This window comes from Corylus avellana, chromosome 10 (genome assembly GCF_965113065.1).
Source record: "Corylus avellana chromosome 10, dhCorAvel1.hap1.2, whole genome shotgun sequence".
Classification (NCBI taxonomy): Eukaryota; Viridiplantae; Streptophyta; class Magnoliopsida; order Fagales; family Betulaceae; genus Corylus; species Corylus avellana.
The window spans coordinates 209687-222393 of record NC_142499.1 but is presented as its reverse complement, the minus strand read 5'-3'; the positions used below and the strand labels follow the sequence as shown (position 1 = coordinate 222393).

Sequence of the window (12707 nt, the reverse complement as noted above, 5' to 3'; positions counted from 1 at the left end):
CAGCCTTCAAGAGTCGTGTGAAAGCAAATAAGCTTTTAAGATGTCCCTGCGTTTTCCTGCTTGCCTGTGCATTTGAGGAGGAGATTATGAGGATGAGGCCCATATGCAAACTCCAAGTCCACCCTAAAAACTAGATCAGGCTCTCAATGTCTAGACCATCAAAAGTTAATTTAAAAAAGAAAATGAATATTACATTTACAACATCTAACTACCATTTTATACTTGAGATAAAAAATAAAAAAAATTAAAAAGCATTTTTATTTTTTAATTTTAATTTCACCTTAAACAGTGTTGACATTGATCTAAATTATTTTCAGTTTTGATCATAAGATTGCTAAACAGTTACGGACAATCTATAAAATCTGATAAAATTTTAGATCATCTTTCTTATGAGTTATGGGACTTTTGAATATCTAATCACCTAATTAAGACATGGTAAATAGTAAAATCTAATATTTAACCTACCACTAAACTCAAAAAGCTAGGATAATTCTGGATTGAGATCCCCTCCAATTACTTAAAATTGAAGATTCTCATGTTACGAGATCGTGACCCTTCATTTTAAATTCAATGGTCTATAAAATCATTTAAACTTCGGTAAAACAAAAGCTAGCTTAAAATCAAAATTTAATGCCTTGGTTATACACCATTGGATTTAAAGTGAAGGGCCGCGATTTTGTAACATGAGAATCTCAAATTTTGAGTAATTTGAGGGGATCTCAATCCGATAATTCTAGCTCCGCTTGTTCATATATATATATATATATATTTTTCTGTCTTTTGTTTTATGTTTTCAAATTTAAATACAAAATACTTTTTTTAAAATTTAATCTTTATGTCACATTAAAATTGTTTTTCAAATAAAAAATATAAAACACCTTAAAAAATACATTAACAGATAGAGACTCTAATTTTTTTTTTTTTTCGTAATCATAACTAAAGAAAAAAAAAAAAAAAAAAAAAAAATTGGCCCAAGCGACATTGCAAGTGGTAGTAGCGCTACAAAAGGAAATGGTTCTACTTCTAGGGCTTTCTGGGTTTTGTGCTTAGAAGAAAGAGAGAGAAAGAAAGAGCGAAAAGAAGTAAAGCAGAGGCATTTGTCTCTAGGGTTTGCGTTAGGGTTTTGAACATCTGAGTGAGAATGGGGTTCCAAATGCAGCCATACGGGATACAATCGATGCTGAAAGAGGGCCACAAACACCTCTCCGGTCTCGACGAAGCGGTCATCAAAAACATCGATGCCTGCAAGCAGCTCTCCGCTATCACTCGCACCTCTCTTGGTCCCAATGGTAACCATTTCTTTATATGTCTTCTTTTTTTTCACTATCAATAGAAGGAGGGATTGAGACATTCAAGTTTACATATCGCTGCGACGTTGTTACTGTTAACTTTTTTCTTTATTTCTTTTGCTTTTTGTGTGCGCGAGTCACTATGGTTGTGTGATTGGCCACTTTTTTCAAAGTGATTGAAATTGAAATGATTTAGTGTAATTCTGAAGTATTTGGGCTATCTTTGCTTCATATATTCACAAAAATATTACAACGTTTTGTACGAAAAATGTCGATCTGAAATGCATGAAAAGGTGGTGGAACTTTGGAAGGTCGAGCTGAATGAGTAAATTGAGAGATCTAGTGCTTCACTTGAATCCACTGCAGCATTGTAGCTACTAACAATTGTGGCAGTAGTCATGATTTCTTGGTCCTAAATGGGATGGAACTGGCATTTGATATATATGAGAAGAGACATTAATGTTTCGAAGGCATGGATTTTTAATGCGTACATCTGGGCTGGGAAATGTAGGGACTGCTTCAGTATCTGTTGTGGGATCACAGAATTAAATATCGTGTTTTTTTGTTTTTCAAAATTTCTGTAGAGCCGAGTAATGTTGCACTAGCTACTTTTTTGGGGTCATTTTAATGCTGTCTTTGATCTGTTAGTTGATTTTCATGCCAAATAGAGAACATGTTTAAGCTTATTAATCTTTTATTCAGGTATGAACAAGATGGTTATTAATCATTTAGACAAGCTCTTTGTCACAAATGATGCTGCCACTATTGTGAATGAACTCGAGGTTCAACATCCTGCTGCCAGGATTCTTGTTTTAGCGAGCAAGGCCCAACAGGAGGAAATTGGGGATGGAGCTAATTTAACGATTTCTTTTTCTGGAGAGCTCCTCCAAAACGCGGAGGAACTTATAAGGATGGGCCTGCACCCAAGTGAGATAATCAGTGGATACACCAAAGCAATAAATAAGGTCTGTTGATGCCTTCTGACTTGGGTGGATGATTTGTGTGCTTGCATTCAAATATTTCTGAATGTACTCTTCTGATTTTTGTTTTCTACTTTTAAATTTTCAGACAATTGAAATCTTAGAAGAACTGGTCGAGAAGGGTTCTGAGAATATGGATGTGCGTGATAAGAATCAAGTCATTTCTCGAATGAAAGCTGCTGTTGCTAGCAAGCAATTTGGTCAAGAAGATATTTTGTGCTCGCTTGTTGCTGATGTAATTATATTCTGCCTGCTTTTGATTGTTATTGACCAGTTATTCTATATAGGGATTTTAGTGTTAAGTTCTGATTGTACCGCTTTTTTTGGGGGGGTGTTTGGTGATGTAGGCATGCATCCAAGTGTGCCCCAAAAACCCAGCAAATTTTAATGTGGATAATGTCCGTGTTGCTAAGCTATTGGGAGGGGGCTTGCATAATTCTACTGTTGTTCGTGGTTTGGTTTTGAAAAGCGATGCCATGGGGAGTATAAAGCGAGTGGAGAAGGCAAAGGTTAGCACTGTTATGCACTTGCACATTGAAAGAATAAATATTTTCAAGAATTCTTCTGGATTGTCTAGGTTGCTTATTTTCATTTTTTAATACTTTGGTCAAGTTATTCAGTTTTGAATACTTTCATTATTCCTTAATGGTGTTAGTACTCCTTGTTGTATGCTTTAGTTTTATTTAAAAGGACGAACACTCGATGAAGCTCCATAGAACATTCAGTGTTGGGATGAAATATTTTGTGATTACTTCAGGAATCTGACCTCGTTGTTATTTGGTTTTAATGTGCTTCAGTGTTTTGTATTTGCAAAACAAAGGTTATGGTTTTAAAGGTTTTGTGTTGTTAGTGTTAAGATTTTATATATATATATATATATATATATATATATATATATATATATATATATATATATATATATTTTTTACTTATCAAAAAAAAAAGATTTTATATTCCAAACAGATCATTGGTAGAGGTAATTGACAAATGTTTCTAAAAGTTTGAAATTAGGGATGCTAACTCTGTACGCTACCCAGTATTGGTCCTTTATTTCTGTGACGAAATTGACTGTTTTTATGTGTTAATTTAATGTGGAAAGTCCTTTTATTCAGGGTTTGGAAGTTTTATCTTCTGTTGATGTTTTTCTTTTAGGTTGCTGTATTCGCTGGTGGAGTTGATACATCTGCAACTGAAACAAAAGGAACTGTCTTAATTCATACTGCTGAGCAGGTAATCTTGATGAGGAGCATCTCTTCTGGTTGCTGTTCTATCTACAACCTTTCAATTTTATATGATACTATTCTATTGGTCACTGTTTTTTTGGTGGCTATTCTTTTTTCATATTGTCTAATCTGATAGAGACCAATTGCTTTTTTTTTTTTTTTTGGGTAGTTGTTTCATTCATCTAATCTAATAGTTTCTCTCTCTCTCTCTCTCCAAAGAGATGTCTTCCTTCCATGCATCACTAGTTCACTTTTTCATGGCTTTAGTATATTTTTTGTTAAGATTTAATTTATGTCAAACATGCCTCTCTTATAGTTGCTACTTGCAATGCTTTGCGGAAGCCTGTTATTGTTTGTGCTTACAGCTGGGTCAATGAGGATTCATTTCTAAACAAGACAAGTTTACCTGGGAGCCTCCTCCTTGCTCAGCCCCCTTGTTAGTAGCTGAAATATAGGCACATGCCTTTTTCATATCTCAACAAATATAGTAGTACTGGTTTCATGTGTTTAATCACTTGACCATTAGTTGTGGATGATTGTTGATTTTTTACTTTTTTGTTAATAATTTTAATAATTTTCCTTCCATTTCATGTGATTGGATCTTTCTGTTTTTTTTTTTCCCACCTAATTGTTTTCACCCTGTTATATTTTCCTATTGGTAAGCAGCATATCTGATATTGGTTGCTACTCCTTCCACACTGGGATTTTGTGCAAATTATCTTTCTTTCTTTAAGGGTTTCTTGTATCTTCACTGTCAACCTTCTTCTTTGTGTCTTCTTGGCATCGGGCAGCTAGAGAATTATTCAAAAACTGAAGAAGCAAAAGTTGAGGAGCTTATCAAAGCAGTTGCGGATTCAGGTGCTAAAATAATTGTCAGTGGAGCAGCAGTTGGAGAGATGGCATTGCACTTCTGTGAACGTTACAAGTATGTCATATGTATTACTATTGTACTAATTCACAATATAGATAAGTCTGCCAATATATGTTAACGTTTATTCTTCAATCGCGCCCTCTTAGGGAAGTGGTTGTGGCGTTATGGGTTAGAGAGAGATTCTTGGTGGAGGGCTGTGGTGAATGCGAAATTTGGTAGTCTTTGGGGAGGGTGGTGTTCCTTGGAGCCGGGTGGTCCTCTGGGGGTGGGGTTATGGAAGAACATCAGGAAGGGGTGGGCCAATTTCCAAAGGTTTACTCGATTTCAGGTTGGGGAGGGGTCTAAGGTGCGCTTTTGGCACGATTTGTGGTGTGGTGACTTGGCTCTTAAGCATGCCTTTCCAGGTTTATTTAGCATTGCATGCGCTAAGGATGCTTCAGTGGCGGAGCATCTGGAGGTGTTGGGAGGCACTAACCAGTGGAATGTGAGCTTTTCTAGAGAAGCGCATGATTGGGAGGTGGAGGTGTTGGCTTCTTTTTTCCAGGTGTTACATGCTACTCAAGTGAGGCGAGGGTGTGAAGATAGGTTGTGGTGGAATTCTTCCAAAAGAGGCCGATTCAAGGTCAAGCTCCTGTACGCCGCCTTGGCGAGTCCTGTTGGGGGAGGATTTCCGTGGAAGAGTGTGGCGTACCCAAGCTCCTCTGAGGGCGAGTTTTTTTGTGTGGTCGGCGGCTTTGGGAAAAATTTTGACCCTGGACAATCTTAGAAAGCGACGGGTGATTGTGACAAACAGGTGTTGTATGTGCAAGAAGTCTGAGGAGACGGTGGATCATCTTCTCCTTCATTGCGAGGTAGCTTATACTTTGTGGAGCACCTTTTTCGGTCGGTTTGGGTTGTCTTGGGTGATGCCGAAGAGGGTTTTGGATTTTCTCGCTTGTTGGTGGTCTTCGGGGAGGAGGGAGAGTGCCGCGGTGTGGAAAATGGTGCCTACGTGCTTTTTTTGGTGTCTATGGAGGGAAAGGAATAATAGGTGCTTTGAGGATGTGGAGGGGACTTGGGAAGACATTTTAGCCTCTTGCTTTCAAACTTTGTACCTTTGGACCGTTGCGCATGTCTCTCCTGTTTCGATTAGTTATGATGATTTTCTTCTTCGTTTTTCTCCTTCTAGTTAGGTGATCCTATTGTATACTCCCAGTGTACCTTGAGGCGCCTATACGCTTTTTAATAAAACTTCTTATTACTTATCAAAAAAAATATGTTAACGTTTATAATATTCTATCCCTTAGATTCCTAAAAGAGTTTTAGTGTTTCTAATTTTGTAGTTCTTGCATGCAGGCTCATGGTTCTGAAAATCAGTTCAAAATTTGAATTGCGTCGGTTTTGCCGTACAACTGGTGCTGTTGCCATGGTAACTATACTAGGGATTGATAATTTATGGACCTTTTAATTGCTCTCTAATTTTTTTTTCTTCTTGTGTCAGTTGAAGCTGTGTCAGCCTAACCCAGATGATTTGGGACATGTTGATTCTATTTCAGTTGAGGAAATTGGTGGTGTTAGGGTATGTTGAAGGTGTTGCCTCAGTATAGCATTTTTTCCTGAACTTATTTGTTTCTTTCTTCCCCAATGTTTGAGTGATGTGTTTTTCCTTTTCTAAATGAATATGTTTAGGTGACTGTTGTCAAGAATGAAGAAGGTGGGAACACGGTTTCCACTGTGGTTTTACGAGGAAGTACCGATAGTATACTAGATGACCTTGAAAGAGCAGTTGATGATGGAGTCAACACCTACAAGGTGATTTCTGAAGAATACTTGAAATTTTGTATTTTCTGAAATTCTAGTCATGCTATGCCTTATGAAGTACAGCTGGATTCAAGTTCTTTTGGGGTTTCTATGATTGTTATTTGCATCAGTTTTTATGTTAGTGCTTTTTTAATACTTTTTCTTTTGTCAGGCTATGTGCCGGGACAGCCGTATTGTACCTGGAGCTGCAGCTACTGAGATTGAGTTAGCTAGAAGAGTGAAGGAATTCTCTTATAAAGAAACAGGGTATTTTATTTGTTTTCTCCTCTTTTCCCCTATCGCCTAAAATTACAAACACCTCTCCTTTCAGTAGTTTCGAGATGTATAACTGCTCCTATACCAACATTTCTCTTCCATTTGGGCAAACAAGAGAAAGAAATAGCGAAAATGAGATGGAACAATGGCTTTATGTGTGCTTATATGTGGCTCAAATTGTTTCTGCAGATTGGATCAATTTGCAATAGCAAAATTTGCTGAAAGCTTTGAGATGGTTCCTAGAACACTGGCCGAAAATGCTGGGCTTAATGAAATGGAGATCATATCTTCTCTATATGCTGGACATGCATCTGGAAATAGCAAAGTGGGTATTGACTTGGAGGAAGGTGTTTGCAAGGATGTCTCAACTTTGAATGTCTGGGACCTCTACATCACTAAGTAAGCTGGTTTTTATTGTCTTATTACTTTAATTATGCTTTTTTCAAAACTTGTGTTACCTGTTTGTTATTTCCGTTGTGTGATGCAACACAGCATCTGAAGATTTGTCTCATACTTCTGAGTGTGGCTGTCATCATGTAAAGGGGGAACGCTTACGTCCTTTGTCTTAGGGTGGTGTCACTTATTTCTTCTGTTGGTTATTAATAAGTTTGGTTTGTCTGAATTCTATGTACTTGAGCTTTGTGCCATTTCTCAGCAGGGTCCCTGACGTAGTATCATTAAATATGTAGCTATAATCCCAAGGGGTTGGCCCAAGTGGTGGATGCCTTGGTCTTAAGGTTTGCTCCCTTCAAGGTCCAAGGTTTAACACCTCATAGGTGCAAACAATCTCTTGGGGCTACACCCCTTGGTGAAAAGCCAGCGATTTAACCAGTTTCATGTAAAAAAACTTCTGAGGGTGCGGTGCACGGGATTAGGGTTTACTCTACAGGGGTGGGTCTGAAGGGTCCTGCCTTGGAGAGGTTCCCCGACATAAAAAAAAAAAATGTAGCTATCATCTTCTTATGAGCGATTTAAGATTGTAGGATGGCAAAACTGCCATTAGCTTGATGTGGAGTTGTTTGCACCAGAATATTTATATGCTTTTGGCCTAAAAACTGTCATATTATCGTTTTTAGCAAAGAATTTTATTTGCCCTAGGCTAACAAATTAGTCTTATAAAGTTTCTTGTCCTCTCTCCTTTCTATCATCTTGTTATGAGACTCATTGTTTTGCCATTATTAGGGTTTTTTTTTAATACCAACATTCATTATATTTATATACAGTACAAGCATAATTCACCCCCTCCCTTTTCTCCTGTATTTGCTCAGAATTTATTATATATATATTCTTTCCTTAATTTTTCTTTCCTTGGGCTTTTATACAGGTTTTTTGCACTCAAATATGCTGCTGATGCTGCATGCACTGTACTACGGGTAGACCAGGTAATTAACTAGTATTTTAGTCAAATCTTTTTCTGTTTATCAAGGATGGAAGTACTGCCTTTTGCTTGAACTTTCAAATGTAACATGGTTTAGATTTTAAGCATTAAAACTCTACAAAGTACATAGACTGAACGTCTTTTTTTAGACCCTTTTTTCTTTTTGGCTAAACCATGCTTTATAGTTAATAAAGGGATTGCACTTTTTTCCACCCTAAACCATTAGCTCATTTGCAATTTTAAATTTGAGCAATCATTCCCCTAAACTACCGGATTAGTTGCAATGTTTCCTACCGTCAAAATTTTCTCAGTTTTGGTCATATTTAGCCTTAAGTTTCATATACCTACCACATTTACTCTGCCATAATTTTGATGGTGGATATTAGCAAAAGGTTTATTTGAAGGTCTAGTATAATGAAAATGGAGTAGATTTTAATGGTAGAGGACATTAAAGTTGATTTAATAGTTTAGTAGGTTGATTTCTCTAACATAAAGTTTAGGTGGACAATTGCAATTGACCTCATTGTTTAAGGTGGGAAATGCAATTTGCCCTTAAGAAAGGATTGGAATTGGATGTAGAAACTCATGACAAATTCCTTCCATTTTTTCATTTTTCCCTGGAAAAAAATTGTTGTTATGATCTTGGAGAAAACTAGAATTGATGTTATGATCTTATATCATTTTTTTCCTTTTTCTTTTTTCTCTGTTTAAAGTAACTGATTGGTAGATATCAACCCCATAAGTGAGAGTTTCTTTTTCCTTATAGAGAAGGTGTTAAGATTTTTATTCTTCTGTGAAACTCCTTGTGGTAATATAGTGTGTAATAGATGGTTTGAATATTAGGGGGTTTGGATGAGTTATGATTTGGCTAAAACTTAATGTTACAAGGACAGGAGAGGAAGATGGATTTTCAAAGATAGATTTGGTTGTCTGTCTGAAACAATTTGCATTTTGGAATTTCTGTTGCTTATATTGTTAATTACAATTTGGTGTAAGACCGTTTAATTAATTATAAAGCATTGGGAGCTGTATCTCACCTTCTGCTGTAATTTTCTTTCCGAGTAAGTTTTATTGATGATAGTATTCCTTTCTATGTGGCACAGATTATAATGGCAAAGCCAGCAGGTGGTCCAAAGAGAGGTGATCAGCCTGCGGGGATGGATGAGGACTAGTTTCAGTGGAAATTAATCTCTTATCTTGCTTTTGTCTCGCATGGAAGTTTCCTGAACTTGGTTAGGCATCTCGTTTTCTTTCAGATGTCAAAAAACTTGTGTTTAAAAAAAAAATTTTGTTTGACGTAGGAAAAATGTATTAAATTAGTGTGAGGATTGGGAATGCTGGTTGTTTTTAGTTTAATATATCAGCCTGTAGCTTTTTAATGGAAACGTGATTGTGGTTTGAACCTTTCTTTCGGAAAAATTAACTTGTCATTCTGAAAAGAAGCTATTGGTACGACCAAGTTTAATTTGTAAATGTTGGGTATTTACTATTTTGGATTGGCCTTGTGCATCAAATATTGACATGATTATATAGTTTTACATTTTTTTAAATTTTTTAAAAGATGTGCTAACATTGGTTTTATATACATCATTAAATGCAACAATTTTAAATTGTGACAATAAAATGAATATTATGAATTTCATGTGAAATGGAGAGGATTTTATTCTCATAAAAAAAAAAAAAAAACCCAATTAGTTTAGATTTTGAAACATTTTCAAGAATGTAGACAAACAAAAACCCCGTGTATCATTCTCAAACCAAGATATGTGAATCAAGAGCTTCTCAATATCTCCGCAAACGTGCGATAGGGAAACAGAATAGAAAGAGAGGAGATCTTCTACAATTCTTAAAACTTTTTACCATGTAGTCCATGTACAATCCCTTAAATAATAAATATCAATCACGTAATTTAAAAGCAATTATAGTGGATATTAGCAAAAAAGTTTTATCAAGTGATAAGCACGTAAATCTAAAGGTTTAGTATAATGAGAATTGGATGGCTTTAATGTTAGGGGGCAGTGCGACTCACTAGGAGGCTGATTTCTCTAATTTAATATTTAGGTGGACATTGCAACTGACCTCATTGTCTAAGGTGGGAGATGCAATTGGATGTAGAAACACCCGGCAATTTTTTTTTTTTTTTTTTTTTTTTTTTTTTTTTTAACTCAAATAGTAAGGATATACTTAAATAGAAAATTAACATCATTCCCACCATTTTTAATTTTATTTTTCCCTAGAAAAAAAATGATACTTGAATAGAAAATTAACATCATTCTAATGTATCAGCCTGTAGCTTTCAACTGAAAACGTGATTGTGGCTTTGAGCCTTCTTTCGTCAAACTATAAATGATTTTCATTTCTCTGAAAACGAATAAAATAAAAAAAAAAAATAAAAAAAAGGAGAAAAAGTGCAAAGTATAAAGCCAAAACATTTGGGAGTATAAGGATGAGGCTAGCAGACTAGTCAGTGGTGTGTGTCATGTGTGGAAGCTGTTAAAGAGTTTCTTTCTTCTTCCCCATGGCTTCTCTTCTTCCCTTCTCTCTCCCAAAACCAAACGTAATAAGGGCCACTTCATCTCCTGCAACCACCCTTTCCGTACCAGAGACTCTTGATGAGAAATTTGGCCGGAAAGGCATCAAGTTCTTGGAGTCCAACAATGTTCCATTTGTGGAGCTGACAGTTCGAAATGGCAGCTCCACAAGGCTTCGAATACCCGATGCCCATGTCACTTCATACAAGCCCAAAGTCTACTGGAAAGATGATGGCTTTGAGGAGGTTTTATATACAATTCCAGCCGGTGGAGCAGATTCTACCAAAGCCAAGGGTGGGATAGGCTTGGTCATCAATGATCTATCGGACCCTGGTTCTAAAGGGAAACCACTTCTCTCAACTTCTGAATGGACTGTAAAAGATGTTGATTCCGATGCAATTGATGCTCTTCAGGTACTCATTTATCCATATTCCTATTCTAAAGAGTAAACCCATTATGGTCATAAGGCAATTGAGATGACACATACTTTATCACAATCGATGATTTCTCCAAATTATTCATTGGTTAGTTCTAATTTAGTGGAATTAAGAGAACAAAGTCATTATTGGAAGTTATTTCTGGAGAACAAAAGCTAATTATTACTCAATATTTCATATACACAGTGTGAATAGCGATGAAGATTGTCCAGAAATTATAGAATTTTGAGAAGAAAATATATTTTTTCCCCACCTTTTTCCCTGTTCTTCTCTGTTGCAGGTTGAGTTGAGCTGTACTAGTGGAACACTTGATATTACCTATGTTGTCTCACTGTATCCACTAAGTATGGCAACAGCTGTTATAGTGAAGAACAATGGGCGCAAGGCAGTGACTTTAACCAATGCTATACTGAGCCATTTCAGATTTAAAAAACGAAGTGGAGCAGCCATTCAAGGTCTTCAAACCTGTTCTTACTGCTCACACCCTCCTCTGTCTTCGCCTTTTGAAATTTTATCACCTGCTGAAGCAATGAAAACTGAATCTCCCGGATGGTTCTCTTTTGGCTCTGAGGCTGAAGATAAACCGGTGGGGTCCTGGACTCAACAAGATGTGCCTTTCACCATTTTGAAAAACAAGCTCAGCCGAGTTTATGCTGCCCCTCCCGAAGAAAGATTGAAGGCATTTTATAACACCCCACCTTCAAAATATGAAACACTTGATCAGGTAACACCATGATTTTCCACTTCTAATCCAGGAAAGCCTATACCAAATAGTACTATATCTGTAATGAATATTGTGCAGCCTTCTTTTATGTGTTTCATTGATTAAAAACTTGGGGTGCAATGGAAGTTAAACATATTTTAGGAACATGGGGAAAGAAATGATGCATTTAGAAGAAATATCTAGCTTTCATGGTATACTTATTTGTTTTGGTTCTACTTGATTCCTATAATGTTGTAGGGACGTGAGCTGTTCTTCAGGGTGATACGGATGGGTTTTGAAGACATATATTTGTCCAGCCCAGGTTCCTTGTCAGAGAAGTATGGGAAGGAATACTTTATCTGCACTGGCCCTGCTTCAATGCTAGTGCCTGTGATTGTGAAACCCGGTGAAGATTGGAGGGGGGCACAGGTTATTGAGCATGATAATTTGTAATACCAACTTTCAAAGAATTTTGAGCAGTTTTCCTTTACAAAAATTCCCTTGCTAATTGCAAAGTTGTATCCAAACCCAACTAAGTTCCTCACTTCGATCTTGTGCTTGTAAATACCAAGTTAAGGTTCTGTGCTGATTGTATAATATAGGAAATAAACTTGGAGAAGGCTTTAAATGTAAATTAGTTTTTGTTGGTCAAATAGCCCCCCCTTCAAATCCACTCTTGTATAAGAGGTACTTGATGAAAATCAATAAGAGGGCGAGGTGATCCCTCACATTTACAGTTCATTGTGGTATAATATTACAAAATTTTCCTGTGTTTTTTCTAAATTTTGTTTTTTGAACCTCAGTTTTCAATTTGACCAATTTAAAACTCGAATTTACAAAAAATTTAAATTTAAGATTTCTATCAATTTTTTCCTCATTTTTTTTCCTTAAATAAATAAAAAGATGACATGAAAACATTATTATGACATTCTTATTAAAAAAAAAAAAAAATCAGAGAGGGTGCTCGCGAATTGCCGTTTCCATCGAGTGGCTCGCAGCCACTCTTTTTTTTTTTTTTTTTTTTTTATGATAATAACACAATGGTATTTTACGTCATTTTTGTTATTTATTTGAGAAAATAAAATGGACAGAATTGGGATTTTTTTTTTTTTAAAAAAAAGGCTAGGATTTGGAATATTTTTCTTTTTCTTTTTAGCTTTGCACCTTATCAACACTTCATTTTAAAGGTGGAAATTCGCTATTCAAAATTTCATTACATGTAGGCATTTGTGGGATCAAG

The 12707-nt window shown here is 36.1% G+C and overlaps 2 protein-coding genes across 2 annotated transcripts; both read left to right on the top strand.

Moving 5' to 3' along the window:
- The first annotated feature begins 1016 nt into the window (after positions 1-1016).
- Positions 1017-9288, top strand: LOC132192125 (TCP-1/cpn60 chaperonin family protein). The gene is made up of 13 exons (XM_059607354.2): positions 1017-1289; positions 1992-2254; positions 2358-2504; positions 2617-2778; positions 3422-3499; positions 4284-4417; positions 5699-5771; positions 5844-5921; positions 6032-6154; positions 6315-6409; positions 6608-6817; positions 7743-7800; positions 8900-9288. Exons 1-13 carry the CDS (start codon positions 1142-1144, stop codon positions 8966-8968), a joined length of 1638 nt encoding a protein of 545 aa, XP_059463337.1. The 5' UTR covers positions 1017-1141; the 3' UTR covers positions 8969-9288.
- Positions 9289-10257: 969 nt separating this feature from the next.
- PNSB2 (NDH-dependent cyclic electron flow 1) lies at positions 10258-12208 on the top strand. Its single transcript, XM_059607367.2, has 3 exons — positions 10258-10740; positions 11045-11488; positions 11726-12208. Exons 1-3 carry the CDS (start codon positions 10315-10317, stop codon positions 11918-11920), a joined length of 1065 nt encoding a protein of 354 aa, XP_059463350.2. The 5' UTR covers positions 10258-10314; the 3' UTR covers positions 11921-12208.
- The last annotated feature ends 499 nt before the right edge of the window (positions 12209-12707 follow it).

Excerpts from the sequence above, each read along its gene's own strand:
- PNSB2 (XM_059607367.2), top strand. The coding sequence starts at position 10,315 with ATGGCTTCTCTTCTTCCCTTCTCTCTCCCAAAACCAAACGTAATAAGG. Across the intron at positions 10,741-11,044 it reads ATGCAATTGATGCTCTTCAG|GTTGAGTTGAGCTGTACTAG; the intron begins GTACTCATTTAT and ends TCTCTGTTGCAG. Across the intron at positions 11,489-11,725 it reads AATATGAAACACTTGATCAG|GGACGTGAGCTGTTCTTCAG; the intron begins GTAACACCATGA and ends ATAATGTTGTAG.
- LOC132192125 (XM_059607354.2), top strand. The coding sequence starts at position 1,142 with ATGGGGTTCCAAATGCAGCCATACGGGATACAATCGATGCTGAAAGAG. Across the intron at positions 1,290-1,991 it reads CACCTCTCTTGGTCCCAATG|GTATGAACAAGATGGTTATT; the intron begins GTAACCATTTCT and ends TCTTTTATTCAG. Across the intron at positions 3,500-4,283 it reads TAATTCATACTGCTGAGCAG|CTAGAGAATTATTCAAAAAC; the intron begins GTAATCTTGATG and ends GGCATCGGGCAG.